The sequence below is a fragment of the Rhinolophus sinicus genome, linkage group LG04 (assembly GCF_036562045.2).
Source record: "Rhinolophus sinicus isolate RSC01 linkage group LG04, ASM3656204v1, whole genome shotgun sequence".
In the NCBI taxonomy this organism is placed as follows: Eukaryota; Metazoa; Chordata; class Mammalia; order Chiroptera; family Rhinolophidae; genus Rhinolophus; species Rhinolophus sinicus.
The window spans coordinates 137,447,799-137,474,265 of record NC_133754.1 but is presented as its reverse complement, the minus strand read 5'-3'; the positions used below and the strand labels follow the sequence as shown (position 1 = coordinate 137,474,265).

Below are 26,467 nucleotides of genomic sequence, written 5' to 3'. Positions count from 1 at the left end.
GCCCCTTCCAGGGGCTTTTCCATACAAATGTCCAATCATCGCTCATGCTGTGGACTTTCCCAAAGTCTCTCAAAGGTTCACAATTCCTAAAAAGCAGCACCTGGCCTCTGTATGACTCGTACTTCTCACTAAGCATCCTCAAGCATGGCACTAGCAGCAACCAGCCTCAGTTTGCAGCTTAGCCTCTCCCAGGCACCTGAAAGGCCAGCTCAAGGGGCAACCATCTGTAGGTCACTTTGTGACTCATACCAAGTGGCCTCAGGCAGGGGCAAAGGCAGTAGGTGACCTTGGTCTACAACAGAGCCCCTCCAGAGAGGCCCAAGAACCAATACAGCTGGTGGCCACCTTAAGACTACACCAGAGCACCACCCAACCATCGCCACCAAAGACACATCCAAAGGGCAGACTGGGCAGGCACCAGAGTCCTGCTAAAGTAAATCCTGCCCTGTAAGGTCAGCCTCTGCACATCAGCTCCTCCACTGTAGTTACTGCCAGTCTTCAAAATCAATCAGCCTGATAGTCAATCCCTCCCAAGGACATGCAAATAGCAACCAAGGCTCGACTTCAATAGGAGGGCACATGCAACTCACACAAGGGACACACCTGGAGCACCAGTGAGACTGCACCACTGGGCCCCAATGGACACTTACCAAATAATGCCACTCTACTAAGACCAGGAGACACAGCAGCTCTACCTAATACATAGCTAATACATAGAAACAAACACAGGTAGGCAGGCAAAATGAAGAGATAAAGAAACATATTCCAAATCAAAGAACAGAACAAAGCTCCAGAAAAAGAAATAAACAAAATGGAGACAAGCAATCTATCAGATTTAGAGTTTCAAACACTGCTTATAAGGATGCTCAATGATCTCAGAGAGAACTTCAACAAAGAGACAGGAAACATAAATAAGAACCAGTCAGAAATGAAGAATACTATAACTGAAATAAACAATACCTTAAAGGGAATCAATAGCATATTAGATGAAGCAGAGAATCGAATCAGCGATTTGGAAGATAAGGTAGCAGAAAACACCCAAACAGAACAACAAAAAGAAAAGAATTAAAAAAAAAAAAAAAAAAAAAAAAAACAGAAAGAAAGAAAAGAATTCAAAAAATTTAGGATAGTTTAAGATACTTCTGGGACAACATCAAGCATACTAACATTTGCATTATAGGGGTACCAGAAGGAGAACAGAGAGAACAAAGAATTGAAAACCTATTTGAAGAAATAATGACGGAAAACTTCCCTAACCTGGTGAAGGAAATAGACATACAAGCCCAGAAAGTGCAGAGAGTCCCAAATAAGGTGAACCCAAACAGGCACACACCAAGATACATCATAGTAAAAATGCCAAAGGTTAAAGATAGACAGAGAATCTCAAAAGCAGCAAGAGAAAAGCAGTTAGCTACCTGCAAAGGAGCTCTCATAAGACTGGTCAGCTGATTTCTCACCAGAAAGTTTGCAGGCCACAAGGTATTGGCAGGAAATATTCAAAGTGATGAAAAGTGAGGACCTACAACCAAGAACACTCTACCAGCAAAGCTATCATTTAGAATAAAAAACAGATAAAGACCTTCCCAAACAAGAAAAAGCTAAAGGAGTTCATCAATGCCAAACCAGTATTACAAGAAATGTTAGAGGGAATTCTTTAAGATAAAGGGGAAAAAAAGATTTAAAAAAATATGAGTAATATTTGGCAATAACCATGTATCTATTAACAATTACTTTCAATGTAAGTGGATTAAATAAATGTTCCAATCAAAAGACAGGGTAGCTGAATAAATAAGAAAACCAGATCCTTATATATGCTGCCTATAAGAGACTCACTTCAGATCTAAAGACACACACAGTAAAGAGATGAAAGTAAAGGAATGGAAAAAGATATTTCGTGAAAATGAAAACAAAACAACAAAATAAAAAATCTGAAGTAGCAATACTTATACCAGACAAAACAGACTTTAAAACAAAGGCCATAACAAGAGACAAAGAAGGACCTAGTAATCCCACTTCAGGGTATTTATCTGAAGAAACCCAAAAGGCTACTTTGAAGGGACATATGTACACTGCAGCATTGTTTACAATAGCCAAGATGTGGAGGCAGCCTGGATGTCCGTCGATGGATGAATGAATAAAGAGGAGGTGGTACATATATACGATGGAATATTCCTCGGCCATGGAAGGGAATGGGTTCTTGCCAACTGTGGCAGCATGGATGGATCTGGAGGGTATTGTGCTGAGTGGAGTGTGTCAGACAGAGAGAGACAGATGCAATGTGATTTTGCTTATATGTAAAATCTAAAGAACAAAATAAATGAACAAACAAAACAGAAACAAACTCATACAGAGAACATTTTGATGGTTGCCAGATGGGAGGGGGATCAGGGATGGGTGAAAAAGGAGATGGGATTAAAAAGTATGAATTGGTTGTTACAAAGTAGTCATCGGGATGTAGGGTATAGCATAAGGAATATAATCAATAATATTGTAATAACTATGTATGGTATCAGATGGGTACTAGATTTATTGGGGTGATAGATGGTAGGGGGGTTGGGGTGGCAGGGTGAAAAAGGTAAAGGCATTAAGAAGCATAAATTGGGAGTTACAAAACAGTCATGGGGATGTAAAGTAAAGCACAGGGAATATAGTCAATAATATTGTGATAGCGTGGTATGGTCTCAGATGATTGCTGGATTTATGGTGATCACTTCTTTAGGTATATAAATGTTGAATAACTATGGTGTACACCTCAAACTAATATAATAATGCATGTTAACTATAGTTTAATAAAAATCTTTAAAAAAAAAACAGAATCACTGTTAATATTTGAACACTGAGATGATAATGGAATCAAAAGAGCTCTGCTATAAAGGAATAGATTTATAATAAGAGATGGTGCCAAACAGTCTTGATAGGGTTTTCAATAGAATTAAAAACTCAGTGGGGCTGCCGGACAGCTCAGTTGGTTAGAGCACGAGCGCTGAACAATAGGGTTGCTGGGTTCGAGTCCCACATGGGCCAGTGAGCTATGCCCTCCAAAACTAGGTTGAAGACAACGAGCTACAGCTGAGCTGCCAGACGGGTGGCTGGATGGCTCAGTTGGTTAGAGCGCGAGCTCTCAACAACAAGGTTGCCAGTTCAATTCCCACATGGGATGGTGGGTTGCACCCCCTGCAATTAAAGATTGAAAACAACGACTGGACTTGGAGCTGTGCTTCACCCTCCACAACTAGACTGAAGGACAATGACTTGACTTGGAGCTGATGGGCTCTGGAAAAACACACTGTTCCCCAATATTCCCCAATAAAAAAATAAAAATAAAATACCTTAGTGAGCACAATGAATGTACCTTAACACATATTTACATTTTTGTAATGCACTTAATACAGTATCACAATAAATCTTATTTCCCCAAAAACAAAACAAAATATTAATCATCGTAGTTTAAAACTATTCTTGATAATTTCTCACAGGTGGATTTCTGATTATGTGAAAAACATATGGCAGTCTAAGATACAATAAATTCTAAAAAGCAAATTGCAGAATATGTATATTCAACCAAAACATAATACTAAATATACATATACTAAATACTAGATATATTTAGTATATACGTATGTGTGCACATATGAGTGTATGTACGTATGTATGTATGTATTTTAGGGTTGGTTGAATATACTAAATACATTATATATAACAAATACATCTTAAAAGGTCTAAAAAGATACTCAACAAATTATTAATAACAATGTCAAGGGTTGTTGATGAATGTGTTTTTGGCTTTATTTTATAAAATTTTGTGTTAATTAAAAATTTTATAGTGAGAATATTTAGGTATTGGATAATAATTTTAATTCATGTAAAATTAAATACAACCAAAATGGGCCTGCTTCCATTTTACTAGTATACTAAAATATAACTTGCCCATTAGCAGTAATTTATGTTTAAACATAAAATTGGGTCAAATAAGAAAAAAAAAAAAAAAAAACTTATGGGAAAAAAACCTCAATGCCCTGATTTTAGCCTGTCACTTTTAGGCTGAAAAAAATTCAGTAAGAATGTCTGGAAAGCAGGTAGGAGACACCTCTGATCTTCCATCTGTTATGCCTACCTAAGAAAGTAATGACATACACAAGAGTGTCTGTCCCTAGATCCATGGACAATGGGGTTCTTATCTGTTTTCAGAGCCTGTTTCTGCCAATGCATCGAGAGACAGAAGAAAGAACATAAGTCCCGGGTCCACTCCACTGGGGCCTTGTCATGCTCCAGGGACAGCCACAGTGGACCAGGCTATGATACTCATACAAGCCTCTACAGCCACCGCTGCTTTAGCTGAGACATCTGCCAGGCTCACTATCCCTCTCCTATGCTTTCTTAAGAAAAAGAAAAGTTCACACAATAAAATATCAAAATAGGAGACATATGTCTCAATCATAACTGATGGGAAACATTGGTAAAAATATCCAGAATTATACCAAAATGCAATTTTAACATCCAGACATCACTCCACATGCAATCAAAGGACACTGACAGTCATATGATACAGAAGAAAAGGAAGAAAACAAATCATAACGTGGGAGAATGGAAAATTGTAAGAATTTAAAGTAGTCACAAGTGGTATCTAAAAAGAAAGGGCCATAAAGAATGTAAGATATATTTTAAAGAAATTATTACACATTTTGTAAACAAAATGAATCCAAATGATAACATCCAGCATTTAACTACAATATGCAGAACGGACAGGCTATACACTGCTGGATGCAGCCAAAGTAGTAGAAACCTGCTGTGGATCAGTTTACTCCCAGGTTACAAGACACAGATCAATCTTATACTTTCATTATGTGAAAATATACCAAGAAGAAAAAATAATTTTATAAAGATTTGAGACAAAGAAAGTCTATGCTCAACAATGTCAATTTAAGGATACTTATAACACTATGGAAAAATACATAGCTATTGAAAATGACAAAGAAATTCTACTCCAGGACCCACGGGAGCTGACTGGGCTGTGGAGACCTCTGAAGTTTACTGCTACCAGGAGGTGAGCACCTAATCTTTGAACTTAATTGAACGAACTAGTTATTAAACAAGAATGGGAAAATCCATTAACATTACCCACAGAAACATGGATTCCAACATCATCCAGAATGAATTCACCTGCTTTATATGCAAGACTTATTGCATAGACCCTGTCACCGTAGGCTGTGGGCATGGCTTTTGTTTGCCTTGTTTCTGTATCTCCTGGGAGGAAGTCCCACATCCTCCTCGCTGCCCTGCATACAGAGAAACATCACCTCAAATGAACTTTAAAACCAACATTGTTTTGAAGCCATGGGCAGTCCTTGCCAGATGGGCAAGACACTATCCCCTACCAAGCTGAGCAGAACAGACATGTGAGGTACACGTGCAGACAAAGAACTTCTTCTGTGAGGTTATCCAGGACCCGCTCTGTGTGCTCTGCCGGAAGTCTAAGGAGCACGTGGGTCACAGGCATTGCTCCACTGATTGGGTCACTGAGGAATACAGGCAAAGGCTCTTGGAGCAAGTGAGGTGCATGTGGAAAAAGACACAAGAAACATCAAAGAAATCTAAACAGAGAGACCAGCAAAATCAAAACGTGGGAGGATAATGTGATTCTACAGAAGACAATGATTCGTACTGAATATCAAAAGGTGAATCTAATGTTCTACACAGAAAAGAAATGTTACTTAGAGAGAATAGAAAAGGAAAGCAGACAGATTTTTCAACAACCAAAGGAAAGTAAAGACAGAATGTGTGTAAAGAAGACACACCTAAGAGGAGTATACGAGGAACTCATGGAAATGTGCCATAAGCCAGACACGGAACTGCTGCAGCATTTTGAAAACCTATCGAAAAGGAGAGAGTCAGTGCAGCTGCGCATGCTGCAACCTGTGGCCCCACACGCAGCTCAGTTCCTGCCCCTTTGCTGGACGGATAGACAGGCTCAGCCGACTCCGAGGGCAGATTTCCTTGGACCATGAAAGAGTCACTGGTCACATCCCCGTTTGAAGACCTGAGGAGTCTGCTCTTTAGTCCCGATCCTCCTGATGTGGCCAAGACCCCAACAAGACATTTTCTTGCCTGGGAAGACCAGACATTCCTCTCTGGCCAACATTACCAAGAGGTGGATGTGGCGAGCTGTTGCAACTGGGTCACTGGATTTTGTAATGAGGGAGGGATGACGTGGTACTTGGCGCAGGGGGGAATGCTGCTACTTTTGTGTGTCAAAGAGCATGATCGGTGCAGTCTCTTTACCTCCTCCCCATTGTTACCTCACTATGTAGAATGGCCTGTAGGCCATGTGGGGGTGTTCCTGGATTATGAAAGTGGTGTCATGAGCTTTGTGACTGAGGCCGATAGTTCCCTCATTTGTAGTTTGCTCTCATATTCCTTCTCTTCTCCTCTCAGACCTTTTCTTTACTCTGAACACCCACAGTAAGGGACAGGTCAGGAACCTAACCCACCACACATGTCGGGAATATCAATACCCAAGATAGCTAACTTAATGCCTTCCTTATTTTCTTTAACTTCATCTTTCTTGATGAAAGAGATTGACAATTTTTTAAAGGGTTGATAATGTTAAGGGTACAAATTTGTTTCACTTTTCTTTAAATAAAAACAATCTCAATGAGGGGGAAAAAAAGAAAAGAAAATGACAAAGAAGTAAACTATAGGTAACAATAGAAAATGACAAAGAAGTAAACTATAGGTAACAATGTAGAGTGAAAAACAAAAACCCAAATTATTATATACATACTGTTTATAGACCTACAAAAACATAAATAAATTAATGAAATTATTTATAGCTATTAAAAATAATGATGTGCCATTGTGACAATATGGATGGAGAAATTAGTATGCTAAGCAAAATAAGGCAGGTAGAAAAAGTCAAGAACCATATGATTTCACTGATATGTGGGATACAAAACTGAAAACAACAAAGGAACAAGACAAACAAATAAACAAAAACTCATAGACACAGACAATAGTTTAGTGGTTACCAGAGGGTAAGGGGGCAGGGAGGTGGTAGATGAGAGTAAAAGGGATCCAAAATATGGTGATGGAAGAACTGACTCTGGGTGGTGAACATACAATGTGATATATAGATGATGTAATACAGAACTGTACACCTGAAACCTATGTAACTTTACTAACCATTGCCAACCCAATAAACTTTAATTAAAAAAAAAAATAATGATGATGTGGAACTATGCTTTTAGAAATGACAACAGTGACCTAGAATGGGGGAAGCTAATAGTAGACGAAAATGTATGTGATACTATTTATATAAAAATTCCATATCTATGTGTTCTTCTAGCCACAGGAAAATATCAAGAAACATGTTCACCAAAATATAAATAAAGGCTTTCTCATCATTTGGGGATGCTTTTTACAACAAGGTAAAACTGTGAAGATAGTTTCATTTACGGAAGGGAGAGGGCAAAAATGTATAATAGCAAAGATGGGAAGAGAATTAGAAATGTTTCTGAGTTTTAGATACATTCTCTCTCTGTCTCTCTCTGTCTTACACACACATACACACACGCGCGCACACACACACACCTCTTAAAAATCACTAGATCATCAGCTACAAGTACACTGAAAGACTATGTATAAGAACTACTCTCATACCAGGTGGCAATTTCTACTCTCTCTCACTAGCTCAGGTCTTTAGCCACTCAAGACATACTGTGTTTCCCCAAAAATAAGACCTAGCCAGACAATCAGCTCTAATGCATCTTTTGGAGCAAAAATTAATATAAGACTCGGTCTTATTTTACTATAATATAAGACCAGGTCTTACATAATATAATATAATATAATATAATATAATATAATATAACATAACATAACATAACATAACATAACATAACATATAAGACTGGGTCTTATATTAATTTTTGCTCCAAAAGACACATTAGAGCTGATTGTCTGGCTAGGTCTTATTTTCGGGAAAACAGAATACTATAAAGCAAAAGCACCACGAAACAGTTTCCTCTTAAAAATCCATGATTCTAGCACAGGAGTCACAAAAGTTTTCTGTAAAGGGCGAGATAGTAAACATTTTAGGCTTTGAGCATGGTCACAACTACTCAACTCTGTCAATGAGGCATGAAAGCAACGATGCCTCATTGAACATGGCCATGTTCCAATAAAACTTTACGGACAATAAAATTTGAATTTCATATCATTTTCACATCACTAAATATCCACATTTAAAATTTTTTTTTCCAACCACTGAAAAACATATGAACTGAAGACAGTTTGGCAATTCCTTAAAAACTTAAACACAGAGTTACCCAACAGTTCCACTCCTAGGTATATACACAAGAGAACTGAAAACATATACTCATCCAGCAACTTGTACGTGAATGTTGATAGCAATATTATTCATAATATCCGAAAAGCAGGAGCAACCCCATGTCCATCAACTGACGAATGGATTAGAAAATGGTGGTATATCCATATAAATGAATATCATTCAACCATAGAAAGGAATGAAGTAGTGATACATGCTATAACGTGGATGAACCTCGAAACATACTAAGTGAAAGAAGCCAGACATAAAAGGCCACATATTGTCTGATTGCATTTATATTAAATATTCAGAAGAGGCAAATCAATAGAGACAGAAAGTAGATTAATGGTGGCTGTGGGGAAGACGGAATGAGGAGGGACTGCTAATGAGTATGGGGTCTCTTTCCAGGTAATAAAAATGTTCTGGAATTAAATAGTGGTCATAGTTGCACAGCTTTCTGAACATACTAAAATAACAGAATTGTACACTTGAAAATGGTGAATTTTGGGATGAAATATATGTGATGGAAAGAGAACTGACTCTGGGTGGTGAACACACAATGTGATATATGTAGATGATATATTACAGAATTGTACACCTGAAATCTATGTAACTTTACTAACAATTCACCCAATAAACTTTAATTTAAAAAAAAAAGAAAACGGTGAATTTTATAGTATATGAATTAAATATCAATTTTTTAAAGTGTAGAGATTTAGCTCATGAGCCATACAAAAACATAGTGCAGCTGGATTTGGCCTGGAGGCCAAAGTTTGCCAACTCTCTTCTAGCATCTAACAGACAATATGGCTTTGGGTTTTACACACACACCCCACAAATGAGAACATAGTCAAAGGCAAAAATTTAAAAGAAGCTGAGTTGGCACTGAAAAAATTATATGATAATTAGATAAAGTTATAAAAAATGGAAAGTCAAAGAACCACCAAACCCATAAAGTTCCTCTTCTAAAAGTGGACAAAATTAACAGACTCGTGGGAGAAAAAAAGGGAGTTTATATAAAGCACAACTTTTAAATGCCAGTTTTCATTCTGTCGTGCCAAAATCCTTTTAGATGTAAAGTAAACTAATTTAGAACTGCATTTAGTGGCACTTTACCTGGAGATACTAGCTGTATTAATTCCAACCTGGTTAGGAAGCCTAAAAAAGAAAACATGAGATTATAACACTTTAGAAAATTGCCAGAGATTTTCATTAATTGCTAAGTTTGAAACTGCCATAACATCTCCATTTACATTATTAATAATCAGTGCCATACCAACAATGACTCAGGTATTTCTACACCCAGTAAATGGAGGGCATGGTGTAACTGCACTATAAAAGTAGCACTTCATTCCCTGAAAAATACTGACAAAACCAATGCAATATTTTCTCTCTTAAAACTATCATCATGAATCACTTAGATAACAAACTTTTCATTTAAAAAACTTGAAACACAGTTGCTATCCATTAACCTATAAAAGTTTCTCTTGCTTAAAATAGTATCATATGGCTATGTTAGACATAAAATTAACATTTTGTTTATATTTCCTGAGTTCGAAATATATTTAGAAGTAGTGAGCCCATGTATAATGTCTATAAGGACAAGAATAAAATTTAAATCTTAAAAGTAATTTAAAACATAAATGTGTAACAATAAAAAAAATCAAAGATAGTTCCCACAAAATGCTAAAAGGGAAAACATCTAAAAATAGACAATAGTGGTGATTATAGTTAATAATACTGTATTATATACAGCTGACCCTTGAACAACATAGGTTTGAATTGCATGGGTCTACTTATACATGGATTTTTTTCAATAAATACAGTCAGCCCTTGGTATCTAAGAGTTCTGCATCCACAGATTCAACCAACCATGGATGAAAAACGGTATTTTCACATTCCCAGCTATGGTTTCCCAACCATAAGCACAGATCGAAAATACCATTTTCTACCCACACTTGGTTGTGTCCTCTAATGCAAAGGGGCAACTCTAGAGTCAAAAATTATCCCAGATTTTTGACTTTGTGGGGGGTTTGGTGCCCCAACCCCAGTGTTATTCAAGGGTCAATTGTACTTGAAAGTTGCTAAGACAATAGATCTTAAATGTTCTCACCACAAAACAGAAATGGTAATCATGTGATGTGATGGAGGTGTTAGTTAACACCTATGGTGGTAATCATTTTACAATATACGAGTATAAGTATATCAAATCAACATATTGTACACATTAAACTCACACAATGTTATACATCAATTATATCTCAAAAAACTAGAAAAATACATAATAAAAGTAAAATTGTTCCTTTGTAGACTTATGAAAAACATATAAATGCCGAGGACAGAATTTTAAATACCAAGAAACTTAACAGCTAAGACAGCCTATAATTTAGGTTTTCCAAGAGGGAGGAAGAAATTTATCCTTGCCAATCATCACCCCAATAGTAATGTTAAACAATTTGTCTCAGACTCTAAATTCCTTACATTCAATTAATTCCCACCACATCCCATGTTCACAGATTAGAAGACTTAATATCGTTAAGATGGCAATACTCCCCAAGTTGATCGACAGGTTCAATGCAACCCCCAACAACATCCTGGCTTCTTTGCAGAAACTGACAAGCTGGTCCTAAATTCATATGGAAAACCAAGGGAACCCACACAGCAAAAGTGGTCTCGAAAAAGAACTAAGTTGGAGAACTCACCCTTCCTGATTTCATAATTTACTACAAAGCTACAATAATCAAGATTGTGTGGTATTGTCATGATAGATATATGGATCAATGGAATAGAATTGAGAGCCCAAAAATAAATCCTCACATTTACAGGCAATTGATTTTCAACAGAGGTGCCAACCAAGACTATTCAATGGGGGAAAAATACTCTTACCTTCAAATGGTGTTGAGATGACTGGATATCCAGATGCAACAGAATAAATCTCTACCTCATGCTATTTACAAAAATCAACTCAATATGTATCATAGACCTAAATGTAAGACCTAAAACTATAAAACTCTTACAAGAAAACATAGACATAAATCTTGTGACTTGAATTAGACAATGGTTTCTTAGTTATAACATTAAAAGCACAAGTAACAAAAGAAAAACAAATAAAATAGAATTCATCAAAATCAAAAACTTTTGTATTCCAAAGAACACCATCGAAAAAGTAAAAAGATAATCCAAAGAATGGGAGAAAATATTTGTCAATCATACATCTGATATGGGACTTGTATGTATAATATATAAAGAACTTACAACTCAATAATAAAAAGACACCCAATTAAAATATAGGCAAAATAAAAAATAAAATAAAATATAGGCAAAAGCTGAATAGACATTTCTCCAAATAAGATATACAAATTGCCAATAACCAAATGAAAAAAAAAGTTCCATATCACTACTATCAGGGAAGTACAAATCAAAATCACAACAAGATACCACTTCATGCACACAAGGATGGCTACCAATCAAAAAGACAGATAATAACAAGTGTTAGCCAGAATACGGAGAAATGGAACCATCATATATTGCTGGTGGAATGTAAAATAATGCAGCTGCTTTCTTTGGTAAACAGTCTGGGAGGTCCTCAAAAGATTAAAAAGAGTTAACCATATGACCCAGCAATTCCACTTCTAGGTATTATACCCAAGAAAATGAAAACATACGTCCATAAAAGAACTCGTACATAAATATTCATAGCACCAGTATTCATCATAGCCCCAAAGTGAAAACAATCCAAATGTCCATTAACTGATGAATGGATAAATGATATATGACATATCCTTACAATGGAACATTATTTGGCCATAAAAAGAAATTAAGTACTGACACATGTCACAGCAAGGATGCACCTTGAAAACATTTTGCTAAGTGAAAGAAGCCAATCACAAAGGACCACATTATTATATAATTCCATTTGTATGAAATATCCAGAATAAGCAAATCTAGAGACAGGAAGATTAGTTAGTAGTTGCCTAGGGATGGGACGGATGAGGAAGAATGGTATAGTGTTTCTTTCTGTGGAGATGAAAATGTTCTACAATTGATTATGATGATAGTTCCACAACTCTGAATATACAAAAACCATTTAATTGTAAAATGTAAACAAACAGAATGGTATCATCCAGTATACCCCATCTATATCTAGAAAAGGGTTTGTAATTGAAACAAAAACATGATTCAAATTTTACAGACTCTCTTAAATATAATCATGGGTCAAACATGGAAGTATCACAACTTAGAAAATATAATAGAAGAATTTTATATCTGTGAATTACATACACACAATAATCTCTCTCTCTCTCTCTCTCTCTCTCTCTCGCTCTCGCTCTCGCTCTCGCTCTCTCTCTCTTTTTTCCTTGAAGAGTACCTACTTTCTAAAATGTCTGCTACAACTCCAGGATCGATTGCATTTTCAAATAACTGCAGAAAAAAATGGGGAAAGCAAATTTTCAAAGTTTTACTAACATATATGTATAGAAACTGCAGATTATATTCTTCCAAATAATTAACATATATCAAATCCAACCATATATCTCAGGATTCAACAGCAATACCTTTAACAGGTATGTGGTTAAAAATTTAACAAATGACTATAGAATAAATGAATGAGGATTAACAAAACAATACCAAGTGCAAGGAAAAATCTGAGTTAGCTCAATCTACCACATCCTCAAAATGTCATCAAGTTGACCTAGCCCTACAGTTTGTTTCTAAAAGTACATCTGGCATCAACCTCAAAAAGTTTTGAGTACCTAGAAAAACAATCTGCATATGACAGATACTCATAAAATGTAGTTAACTGAATGAATGACTTCTCTTGCCAAGGAATTGGTTGTCCTAAAGAGGAGCATAAATAAAAACTCTATCCACGAGGTCAGACAATTATGTTCATGAACTCATCCTAAAAAAAGTGCTACATACCTCATTGCTGAATATCACTATGGTCACCTTCGAAGTACTCCCCTTGGGAAGCTATATGCACAGATGACAGCGCCTAGTCCACCCTTCAAAGCAATTTTGGAACGCTTTTTCTGGAATGGCCATCAGAGCTGTCGTTGTATTACCCTTGATGTCCTCAGTGTCATCAAAATGTCTTCCTTTATCTTCGGGTAAAGAAAAAAGTCATTGGGGGCCAGGTCAGGTGAGTAGGGAGGGTGTTCCAATACAGTTATTTGTTTACTAGCTAAAAACTCCCTCACAGACATATGCTGTGTGAGCTGGTGCATCGTCATGATGCAAGAGCCATGAATTGTTGGCAAAAAGTTCAGGTTGTTTAACTTTTCCACATAGCCTTTTCAGCATTTCCAAATAGTAAACCTGGTTAACTGCTTGTCCAGTTGGTACAAATTCATAATGAATAATCCCTCTGATATCAAAAAAGGTTAGCAACAGTGTTGCAACAAGTTCGCAAACTTAATTGTCCGACCTCGTGTGTGAAACACAAAAGAAAAGCTAAGTGCTAGTAGCTATACTTCCACAGAATTCAAAAATAACTAGAGAGAGCCTCATAAGTTTTAACTGTATCAGGAAGCACAAGAAATACATTGTGATACCTATATAACCATTGTTAAATCTGCAAATTTTTGAGATAAAAAGGGCCTGGAATAGGACTGAAATAAAATACTACATCCTTCTTCCTGAATTCTAGAACTCTGTAAAACACAAAAAAATTTCAGCACAGTTTGATTTCACGCATTAAAGTTCTGATTTAAATGGTGTTTAAACTTAAGAATGGTTAAAATTTGCTCTTGACCCAAAGCCAGGTCTATTTTAACTACAAAAATGGAGACTGTCCCCTGTAATTTCTGTCTTACTGACTCGAATTTATCAAGCAAATGTGGGTGATTTTTTTCCCCTAAACTATTTCAGTAATTGCATCCCTTCACTTCATCCATGTTTGAGGATTTTCTCAAGTATGATTTGGGGGAGTAGGTGACCAGCATGAACTGCTAAAACACAATGGCTCTACATTCTTCATGAGTAATTTCTTGTTTACCCAAATGCTTTAGATCATTCAATTCTGAATTACACAGAAAGTCCAAGGAGAAAATGTTTTTCACTACTTGTTGCAAGTATTTGCAGCTAGAGAATGGAACAGATACAACAAAGCTGGAGCCAACTGGAAGAAAGCTGGAATGTGAACTCAAACAGCTCAAACAAGGCAATTTTCAAAATTTAAAATAAAGCATTTAATTTCACTGTATAAAATGAAAAATGGTCCATGACATGTTTGACTAATAATCTCAAATGCAAAGCTTTGCAACAGAGCAGTAGTGGCATCTAGAATGTGACTCTGAGGCTCGCTGTCCTGTTCTACAAGTCAAGGAATTTGGACCAGATGACCTCCAAGGTCACTTACAGGTTTATCATTCTGTGCTTCTATGATTTTGTATACTTGGGCTTCTTATAAAAATATATTTTTTAAATTTTCTACATAAGCAAATTTAAAATTGACAAAACTAATACGGAAATTCTTAGGGGGAAAACAGATTGGATTTTTTACCACCCTCTTTTTACCACTACCAACATCTAAATGGTAGAAGCAGTCTCCTTTGGATTCTGACTGTATGTTCCAAAGTAATCTCCATTTATTCTTCTCCTTTCTTTTGCAACCAGCTTGGTAGACTTTAGCTAAATTAACAGACTGTGATTTATAAAAATATTACATGCAGCTCTAGCCCTCTAGAAAATCAATCCTATTTCCTCTCCCATTCTCAGGTGGAAACATTTTCCGGGCACAACCATCCACACCTTTAAAAGTGATAGGTCTTACTGGGGAGACTTCCCATACTCATCCCCTCCCCAAAAGAACGACCTCAGTGATATTGTCTGGGGCAAAGTCATCACTTATCAAGGTTCAAAGAATCAGACTGATTCCATCTCCAAATTCCAAAACAAAAACTTCAAAAGAATTGTCAGTGATTGCGTAGTAATGAAATTAATATTCTAAAGTGGGAAAAAGGGTGGTAATGTTTTGACTATTTATATCATGATCATATTCATTGGAATGAAATCTAGCTTTAGTACTGTATAGCTAAATAAACCAGGTATGACCTAAGAAAACTCAGTAAATCTGCAAAGCCTTATTTTGTTACAGGATTTAACTAATTTGGTTATAGTTTTTCATGATTTTTCGGAGTCTAAAATAGTTTGTTTCTAAGGTCTGCTAGTTTGATAATCCCTGTCATAAATGTAATGCAGCTGCCTCTAACACCTCCAAGAACATTCAGAAAATGCTCTCCCTGCTCCAGTTAAGAAACCACCATGGGAGTTCCCAGAATAGAAAACATCAGACCAAGGTATTTAGCACTAGGTTGACCGAACTTGGCTCAGACCTGGGCTACAAAAGCAAGTCCTCTAAATATGGTTTTGTACTGTGCTGAGGTGCCTTCAAGTAATTTTTTTAAAGGAAACTTACAAAATAACTTTATTAGAACTGTGCTCATTATAAGAACCATTAAATGATCTTTACACAGCAAAATTTAAATATCTCTACTTAGCAGTGAAAGTCAAGATCACCTTTTCAAATCTCATTCTCTGCTGAATCACAATAGGGAACACTGAGGGAAAGCAGTCTGTCTCCTGGTACTGATTCAGGAGGTAAACCCCGAGGTACACATCTTGCTTGTCTGGAAGGAACACCCCTGGGCAAGAAATCTTAAAAACAAGGTTGAGAGAGAGAGAGGTTTGTTTTGTTTTGTAAATTGGGCTCTATTTTCCCTAACCAATAGACAAAGTCAAATTTCCCCCGGTACCGCACCCCCTCACCTGTACCTCCCCAAACACCCTCCCTTCTTCTCCTCTTCCACAAATTGGAAATCCAATTTCATCCCACATCTCCGCCAGGTGTCACAATCGCCCTCTCGCGGTTTCCTCTCCCCGCCCCTTCAGGATGGCAGTGCGGAAGCGGAAGAGGCTGCAGGACCGGGGAGCCTGTTTTTAAGCCGACCGGGTCCTGGGGTCCGGGCCGCCCGCCGCAATGCCGAGCCCCCGGAGGAACGTCGAGGGACGCCCCCTGGGAACCTCCGCTTCAAGCAGCAGCAGCAGCCCCGGCAGCCCAGCCCATGGCGGCGGCGGCGGCAGCAGGTTTGAGTTCCAGTCCCTGCTCAGCAGCCGCGCGCCGGTCGCGGACCCCACCTGCGCCCGGCTCCGCGCGTCTGAGAGCCCCGTGCACCGCCGCGGCTCCTTCCCCCTGACGGGAGCGGGCCCCTCGCAGGCGCCCCCGCCCCCGCTGCCCGAGGAGGATCGTATGGACCTGAACCCGTCCTTCTTGGGCATCGCCCTGCGCTCCCTGCTGGCCATCGACCTGTGGCTGTCCAAGAAGCTGGGGGTGTGCGCGGGGGAGAGTTCGTCCTGGGGCAGCGTGCGGCCACTTATGAAGCTGCTGGAGATCTCAGGACACGGCATCCCCTGGCTGTTGGGCACCCTCTACTGCCTGTCCAGGAGCGACAGCTGGGCCGGGCGCGAGGTGCTGATGAACCTACTCTTCGCCCTGCTGTTGGACCTGCTGCTGGTGGCCCTGCTCAAGGGGCTGGTCCGCAGGCGCCGCCCGGCACACAATCAGATGGACATGTTTGTCACCCTCTCGGTGGACAAGTACTCCTTCCCCTCAGGCCATGCCACCAGGGCCGCCCTGGTGTCGCGGTTTATCTTGAACCACCTGGTGCTGGCTATTCCACTAAGGGTGCTGGTGGTCCTGTGGGCCTTCATCTTGGGCCTCTCCAGGGTCATGCTGGGGCGGCACAATGTCACCGACGTGGCATTTGGCTTTTTTCAGGGCTACATGCAGTACAGCATCGTGGACTATTGCTGGCTTTCACCGCACAATGCTCCAGTCCTCTTTGTACTGTGGAACCAACAATAACACCGTCTCATTCGTTATGGCACCAGGAGATCTGAAGGTGTCCACGTGCGCTCATGCCAACACAAACCAGCAGCCATCACGCTTGTCCCTCTTAGGACATTTCAGGCTTCCTTTGGGATTTCAGGGGTCCTGCCATCTTGATGGGTTGCTAGGCTGGAGTACATGCTGGCCATTACTGATCACAGCCATATTACAGAAAGCAAAAATCCCTCTATTACATATTTACTCAACAACTGTTTATATCTCCAGGACAACTGCAAAGAAATCAAGCTGGGGTGATTATAATGTTGCTGTTTTTTTAAAAGTTGAAATCAGTAAAATTGTATTTTGTAGTAATCCTGTAAGTCAACATATCACTTGTAAATTGAACTTTGAAAAAGAAGCATAATCTTCATTCTGTAAATATACATGCAGATAAGCCACGTACTAATCCTAGTTCTTTTCCTAAGGTAGACTTTAAACAGTTATTTAAGAGTCTAAGACATAGGTTTTTCTAATTTGCCCTAATGATCTGTTGCCACAGCTGGGGAAATTTCCTCTTGTTCCTGATTTTCTTGGTAAGCTTTTTTAGTTTATTGTCTCTTCCATCTTTGCAGACTGGGTAGTGAGAAGAGAGGTTGTAGTTCATGTCTTTCTCTCCTTTCCTACTACCTCCTCAAAAGATCTTTAAATTTACATTTATTTCCTACTACTCTCTAATATTGTCTTTTAGCATTCAGAGAACAAACCAAGAACTTAAAGAAGAAACATTTAAAGATGGGCATATCCATAATCCGCATAGAAAAGATTGGACTACACGGCCTCATGCTTAATTATGTTGAGAACCAACAGCATGGCATGAGAGAAGGCAGAAAAGTTAAGCTGCTGAGGAGGTCAGAGGAAGTGAGAGTTTGGGGGAGGCCAACCACATAATATGTCAATGGACCAGGATAGCTGAGAGATAGGTCCCTGCTGCCCATCATCTCTACTGAAGAAAGAAAAATGTTCCTCTACTGAGGTAATAAAATGGGAAAATAATGTGTAAGCTTTTTCATATGTACCACAAGGATGACCTTGTATATTAGTTTTTCTTACGGAATTCTGTTTCCCTGTTTACAGCACACTTTATTTAGATAACAGTAATTAATTTGAAATTCATCAGTGGAGTCTGCTGCTATACCAGGCACAAGGTATAACTAACTCCTAAATTTCCGTTTATAATGACCTTTACATTTAAAACATTTTATCCACGGTGCCTCCCCAAATCACTAGACCAAAGACCACCAAATGCAGGAAAGTCCGAAAAGGTATATGCTTTAAATGCTGCTCTACCTGAAAATACGAACCTTTAAATTACCTATAGAATTGGTGTCTTCAAAGGTCTTAATGACCAATTATTTTGACATTTATAAATAGAAAGGATTATGGCGTTTGATCTGTCATATAGAGGTACACGTAGGAATCTGGAGAATGGCTATGCAGATTGGGTGGAAACATGAACTCTGAGTGTGAGAGGCACAATGAAAGAAGAACAGCTACACTTCAAAATAAAATAAAACCATTTGCTTTCCCACAACATCCTGAACACAGACTACCTCTCACTTGCTGAATCAGAAACTGTGAAGCTGTAAGTGGTTTGCTTTATTGTTTAATCTTAGAAAGATCCCTCATTTTAACTGCAGTAATATTCAGGCCAGATATTTGGAAGCATGATATTTCCTCTTGCAGTGTCCACAAGTCTGAATATTGGCTCAAAATTAGGCTTACCTTCTGGTTCCTGGTTATACTTCGGGAATTCCCTGTCTTAGTTGCTGGGGCCTGAGTTGGCTGGCTTTTAAAGCACAGATCAATTCACCCTGTTTTTGGAGCATCCTAAGTACTGTAAAGTAGAAAACTGATTTCACTGTTAATTGTGTACTGAGGAATGCCTTTTAGAAATCAAAATAAAATTAACCAATACTGTTGAAAGAAGTGAGATGGAAACTTGTTTAATTCTTGCCTTGATGAGGAAGAAGACTGATTTTATTACTCAACTTCTCAAGAATTCCTTCACCTTACTGCACAACTTGGAGAGCTCGCAATTGATATAGCCTAGTTCTATTTGCTGTCAAAGTGGGACAAATCCAGTAAGTTCTCTTTATTTCATAGCTGCATGTATGATAAAACCACACCATTTGTCACTTGTATGGAGGCTAACCAGATTTTCCATAGCCATAACCTGTTGGGATTTGTGCTTATAATCATGGCCAGGAGAAAAGCCCCTATAGCTTGGAGGCGAAGCTCCATGGCAGTCTGTCACTAACAACAATGGAAGGATTGGAAAATGGAAACTGAGCTAAGAGGAATGACTGACCCCAAACAGGCAATGAGTCACTGCCACAGCATCTCACTTAAGGAGGATTCAGAGTATAATTATAAAACAGTTGTTGATCGATTGATTTCCCTTTTGGAATTAGCAAGCCAGAGCCATTTCTAGGAGAAATAGCTTAGATAATATTTGACTGGTTCATAGAGGTGGAAAATTATTAGAAAGTGATATGACTTTTTGAAATTAAATTCTTCCCTGGTTATTTAAGGGAGAGTTTTTAAAAAAAAAAAAAAAAAAAAAAAAAAGTCTTCCAAATCTTTATCCTGGAAAAGGAAATAAAATCCTTCTCGACTTAATGCAGGATTATTTTAAAAGAACAGAAAAATTCAGGATAAAGCTAAGAAACAAGTTGGCTTTGGGGGTAAAAGCAGTGGGAAGAGGTTGGGCTGAAGTAAAAGGAAGTCCGGGAAGACCAGTGTAGAAAATCTTAGGGACGGTAGGATTTGTTCCAAAAGATAATGATGTATGTGTGCTGAGGTGGGGAGGGGGTGGTGGAAATGACCCGGGACCATTTAAGAACCCTGGGGAGTCTGATTTGGGTCAAGGAGTGGGGAAGTTCGTAGGTCTCTTACCGCCCGGATCTGCAGCTCCACCACCACCTCCAGAGGCATGGTTCCCTGCGTGGGTGAAAGGACCCTGTAATGAAAAAAAAAATCCTTTCGTGCTGAGCCTTGAACCGATTTTCCTTAGTATAGCTCAATCCCTGGAGCAAATGACTCCAGTAGCTTCCCGAGCCCCTCACCCCCTCCTACCCCCATCTGTCCCCTGCCCAGGTCCCTCCCACCCGGACCGGTCTCACACAACTGGAGCTGGAGCTAAGGCTTCCAGAAGGCGGTAGCGTCGCGTTGCCATGGACACTCAAATGCTCAACCTTCCACCCTAGAATGCGAGCGAGGTCCCGGGTGCAGACGTGCGCGCCCCCAGTGCCCCACTAGGAACACTCAGTCCCGACTTCTGCTTCCCAGGCTGTACGTTAGTGGGTGAGAATGACCCAGTACTGAGGTGGTAGCCGGATCGCGAGATGCTAAGAGCCCTAGTTTCCTTTCCACCAACTCTTTCCATCACCTCTTTATGGTGCCAATCACTGTTAAAATGTTTACAGTGTCCATTCTAAAAGTGGAATGTGATCATAGTCCCATTATAATTTAAGTGCGACCCATTTTTAGTAGTTATAGGACCCCTCCCCCCAAGCCCTGGGAATTTCTGTAACATTCCAATTAATATAATAGCCTGTCCCTAAAGGTACTCTCTTGCTTATAAAGTGTTATGTTCTCATGTTTGGTTTGGAAAACATAGCCACTGTCAACAAAAATTAAACATGTGTTAATTAGAAATACATAAATAATTCTGAAAGAGACTTAAAAGATATCCAGTTTTAGCCAAAATAGAAATATATTTGTCAGTCTCTCTTTTCTGGGGTTTAGTTAACCTAAGGCAAGCACTGAATTACATTATCTCCCAATGAGTAGTTACTGTAGTTGCTAAAGCCAGAGTTACACTGCAAAAACCCTCAGAGCTGGTAGGCAGAGCAAGAGTTCTTAACCCGTAGAGAAAAATTGATTTTTTTCCCCAATCACTATATTTAACAGATAAAAAGGAAGGAAGGGAGGAAGTAGTGGATACTTCTAGCCAATCGGAAAAATCTGGTAGTGCCAATGCTGTCTCTCAAAAAAAATTTTATTGTGATGAGTCATTTATTACTAATACAGTAGTACCTCAGTTTTCGAACGTCTCCGTTGATGAACATTTCAGTTTACGAACATCGTAAATTTTATGGATCTATGGTATCATTAGATAGTAAAATTCATGCTAAATTTGCAGTTTTAGGAGTTGATTTTAAAGGTCTGGAACGGATTAAAGCATTTTGCATTACCTTCTATGGGGAAACTGCGCCTTGGTTTTCGAACATTTCAGAACTCGAATGGTCTTCCAGAACGGATTACATTTAAACACCTAGATAGCACTGCATTTTGCATTGGATTTATGCAATTGCAAAATGCAAGTGCAGAAAGATGTGAGAATGAGGTATTTATTTAGGTAACTGGAGTTCCTTTCCATGGAAGGGAAAAACTCAGTGTGAGGAAGGAGGGTATATTGTGTCCTTACACAATCCTTGTGTACCAAGAGGTACACAGGTGGGTGGCTTGGCTCCCTACTGTATCCAGAGCACTGATTTGTCAGCTCACAACAGCATGCTGGCACCCAGACTCGTACACTGATATATGGGGAAAGGACTCATGTTGACCTTCACAAGTAACTCACCAACACCAAGGCTAAGATATCAAGGAGAGTGACAACCAAAACAGACTAAAAAAATAAGTAATCAGAGACATAATGGAAGGGAAGAATTGATTTATATTAAGAAGCTGCAAAGTGCTAGGCATACTGCATATGCTAATTCATTTCATGCCCACAATAACCTCTCTGAAGGAGATGCTATTATCCCTATTTTACAGATGCAGATTCTGAGGCCACAAAGCCTTTGGCCCATGGCCACACAGCTAAAGGGAAGCAGCCACACTTGAATCCCGGTGTACCTTGCCATATCACTGCACCTGCAACACAGACATCCTAGAGACACAATGTCAAATCTCGTGCTCTCCCTAGCCTTAACTGGACTCTCCTTGCCTAACTGAACTCTCCTAGATATAATGGACTCTCCTTGTTTGGCACCTAGAGCACAGCCCTCTTCTGGTTTCCCTCCAATTCTTTAGACATTCTTTCTTTGTCTCTATTCAACCTCTTCTACCTGTCTAAGCAATGTTTCTTGGTCCTTGCCTTTCCTCACTCTATACCCTTTACCTAAGTTGTCACCCGCTGCATGTGCCCATTAGCACAGGTACACTGATTTACATATCCCACCTATGGCCACTCTCTCTGACAAGGTGAAATCTCACTATTATACATAAGATATAAATATAAATTAACTAAAACTAAATAAAATTTAAAATTCAGTTCCGCACTCACACTAGTCACATTGAACGTGCCCAATAGCCACATGTGGCTAGTGGCTACTGTACTGGGTAGTGCAAGTAGAATATTTCCATCATCACAGAAACTTCTGTTGAGCAGTGTTGCTATAGGGCTAACTTCACTTAAAGGAAATATGGAGGATAGAAAAACATATTAGTGACACCACAAAGAAGCAAACAGACATATCTAGAACGTAGGACATTCTATAGGACAACTGACCCAATTAGTCTGCAACAAGTCAATGACATTGAAAAGCAAAGGAAGGGGGAAGGGGAAACACTCTAGATGAAAAGATACTTAAGAGACCCGACCACCAAATGTAATATGTGGACTTTGTTGGAACCCTGACTCAAAGAAACCAACTTAAATAGAATATTTGAGACTACGAGGAAAATTTGATTATGGTTTGAATATTAGATAATACCAAGCAAGTAATTTTGATAGGTATGACCATATCCTTGTGTTTATGTAAGGCAAATACCAATATTGTTTAGAAATACACATTAAGGTATATAGTAGAAATGATCTAACATCTAAGATTTTGTTTTCAAACACTCCAGAAAATGAATAAAAGGAATGGATAAAGCAAATGTAGCAAAATCTTGATAATTGTTGATCTCGGTGATGGATATATGGGGTTTACTATAATTCTATATGTTTGTGTGTTTAAAAATATTCATAATAACAACTTAAAAATCTTTAACACATACTTAAGTCATAAGAGTAATCATATCTTTATGGGGACCTTCTTCTGTCCTATAATAGCCCATCAAGAGGATTCCTGGTGGCATCACTATGAAATTCCCCTCAATAGAAGTCTTACATACATTTAAAGAGAAACATATGGTGGATCTATTCACCTGAAATGCAGATAACGTAAGAAAATTATTATGGTACATAATACTTTATAAGTAACTCAGAGGGAAACCCACTTAAGGAAAAAAGAAGCACTCCATTATAAGAATAGTGGTCTCTCTGCATGAATGTCCAAATAGGAGGTGGCAATTTGAGTAGTGTTTCTTTAAGTATATATACTTCTCGAGAATTTTCCCCAAGTAGCAGGAATGCTTCCAAGGAAGGAATTAAATTGCTACTGAACAGCTTTTAACAATCTTTAAGTCATTTGGGATCTGGGCCCACACATGGAATGTATTTTACAAATTTTATTAGAGTTCATGAGTCAAACTCATATGTTACTCTTTGGCTTCTGCTTTGACTCGCTGAGATTTGCAGGCTCCATATTTACTTAATACCACACAAACCCTTCCACAAGGGCTGCCCTTGGGCATTCTGGACTATATAGTCCATATATTTCCATTTTAAGGTAATTTTTATTCAGGAAAAACTAATTTGCTCCTTTAAGTTTCAGCTGGTTAGTTCTATGTCCATGGGAGTACTAGGCTAATTATGACCCAAAGCAATTTCCAAGGAATTATATTTATGCAATATAAGAAAGTAGAAAATAGTATGATTTAGTTCCAAGCCTTGTAAAAAGTGTTCACTGTGCCTGGGCACAGGATTTAGCAATAGCTAAAGTCAGCAATAGCTAAGATGATGCTACTTCTGATGTTATTAATATCCACCCTTTCTTCTCATACCAAAATATACCTATTTCCATCCTGGTTTTACCCTCTTCTGTCTGTATTTAATCCCACACCTTTCCTTTTATCCTGGTTTCCATGCATTAGTTCCCTATTTATCTATTCGGCATGTATTTATTGAGTACCTACTATGTGCAAGGTTCTAGACAATGGAGGTATACAAGGGTGAACAAGAAACAATCTATGCTCTTGTAGACCTTACATTCTAGTACAGGAAGAAATACAATAAATAAGTGAACATAAATAATAATAGTATGGCAAATGCTAGGAAGGAAATATCCAGGGGGTGAGATAGGTTACAGGTTGGAGAAGGAATAAGAACCTAATCTAGACCCAATGGGCAGGTCAGCCTCTCTAGCGGTATAACATTTGATCTAAGATCTAAAAAGAAAAGCATGACCACTAGCACGACTTTTAAAAGAACTAAGAGAAAAGAGAGCCAGACAAAGGGAGCAATGAATGTAAAGGGCCATGGGTCAGGAAAGAAACTGGTATGTTTGAAGAACTGAAAGGAGGCCAATGAGCTTACTAAGAGAGACCTGGGAAGGCAGTAGAGGAGGTTGAGATGACACCCAAGAGTTAGGCTGGCACTAGGTATCACAAGAACTTAAGCAGTTATAGCAGACGATGTGATTTGAGTACCAAATACCACAATAAGGCCTTCTTCCTTGCTAATGGAACCCCAGTTTTGCTTGGATGGCAATGCATCTAGATCCAGGGAATGAATCATAATTATCTAAGCCTGTTCTGGCTAATGATATATATGGTAATATCACTGGAAGTTTCTGAGAAATATTTTAAAGTAATTTAAAGTAACTTGTATCTAAAGTTTAATGTAATAGACGTCACTAAATAAAAGCTACTAGTGAATAAAGCTACTAGTTTTGCCTCCTCTCCTTTGTGCTTTAGCTGCTGTCCTCTTTTCTTCTGTGGCTTTCACTCATAAACTCAAAAGGTTTAGGCACAGTGCTTTTCAACTTTTATTTGTAATCAATTATTAAGGTGTAACATATATTCATTGGAAAATATTCAAACAGCATAATACAGGAAAGGTAAGAATGGAAAGTAAGGATGCTCAGAAACTTTCCTCATAGCCTTACCCACCAGGGGTAACCACTAACATTTCTTGTCTACTCTCCAGGAGGTTTCTATATACATGTGCATACACGTGTACACACACACACACACTTGTTTTTACACAAATTGGATCATTCTTTCTCCATAAATATGCACACACACAAAATTAATTTTGCAACTTTTTTTTTTAACTCAACACATTTTGGAGATATTTCTATATCAGCACATTTATATCTATTTTATTCTTTTTAAAGACTGATTAACATCCCACTGAATTAATAAACCATAATTTATTTAAGTTCCTCTATGGACGGGCAATTAGTTTCATTTTTTTGTTGGTTTTTTGACACAAAAAAAATGCTGCAGTAAACATCTTTGTTGACAAATCATTGCATAATGGTGCAAAAATAACTGCTGGATAATTTCCTGGTGGTGAAACTGCTGAATCAAAGCACCTAATTCTCTGATACTCCAAGTGCCCCTCCCAAAAAGTTACACAAACGACATTTTCTCTAACAGCATTTCCTACATTTTGTCAACACTCAGTATTGAATAACTTCAAAAGTCTGCCAATCCATTTCCTCACATCTTGTCAACACTCAGTACTGAATAACTTCAAAAGTCTGCCAATCTTATAAGACTGAAAAAATGGCGTCTTGTTTTTAGGACTCTTTGAAGACAGCAATACCTGATTGTTAAACGCGCACGTTTTGAAGTCAGACTCCCTTGGCTAATCATTGTTCTTCCCCTTAGTACGTGTGACCTTGGCATGTTGGGTCTATTTCTTCTTCTACAAAGGGGGACAGAGAACAAATATTTAGGATTAAACGAGATATGTAGAACTACAGGAAGCCCTCCCTGTACGTTCGCTATTGGTACTCGTCTTAATTTTTTGAACTGGTGCTTGGTCCAAGTCTTCATCTTTGGCGTCCTCCTCTTAGCCAAGTTCTGTAGTATTCTTGTTGCTTGTAACTCGAAATGACAGGGAAATTGGCTTTGCTTTTCAGAATTCTCCCTTCTTCTCTCCCAACCCCGCTTCAGAAATACTGGCTTCCAGTATCAATGCACAGCAATGAGTTGCAGTTTTTAAACAAGTGGCCAACACTTGGTCCGAGCACCACCCGGTATCCAGGACCCATTATTTACAGCGTAGGGGACACTAGACAACAAGTATTTAACACTGCACGACCCGTAGTGCCATTAGGGTAAGTCAGCAGCGTTGAAAGCCTTCAGAGAACGGAGTTTTAAAAGACTTCCAAACCCACCCGCTACTAGGAGGC

The 26,467-nt window shown here is 38.5% G+C and overlaps 2 protein-coding genes across 10 annotated transcripts in view; one reads left to right on the top strand and one right to left on the bottom strand.

Annotated features, from left to right (window-relative positions):
- SPATA6L (spermatogenesis associated 6 like) overlaps window positions 1–26,467 on the bottom strand; it is a 59,620-nt gene that overhangs the window by 33,036 nt on the left and 117 nt on the right. The window contains exons 2-6 of one of the 9 annotated variants that reach the window (XM_074330470.1): window positions 25,876–25,977; window positions 20,109–20,172; window positions 15,845–15,982; window positions 12,697–12,745; window positions 9,440–9,481 (exon numbers count right to left, since the gene is read on the bottom strand). In XM_074330470.1, coding sequence (XP_074186571.1) covers window positions 9,440–9,481; window positions 12,697–12,745; window positions 15,845–15,982; window positions 20,109–20,172; window positions 25,876–25,958 — 376 coding nt within the window. In that variant the 5' untranslated portion in view covers window positions 25,959–25,977. The other 8 variants (XM_019729835.2, XM_019729847.2, XM_074330471.1 and 5 more) reach the window with 8 other exon arrangements.
- PLPP6 (phospholipid phosphatase 6) lies at window positions 16,305–19,139 on the top strand. The gene has a single exon (XM_019729875.2). The coding sequence runs from the start codon at window positions 16,305–16,307 to the stop codon at window positions 17,187–17,189; it is 885 nt and encodes a 294-aa protein (XP_019585434.1). The 3' UTR covers window positions 17,190–19,139.

What these genes read in the sequence shown, in the direction of transcription:
- PLPP6 (XM_019729875.2), top strand. Translation starts at nt 16,305, where the DNA reads ATGCCGAGCCCCCGGAGGAACGTCGAGGGACGCCCCCTGGGAACCTCC.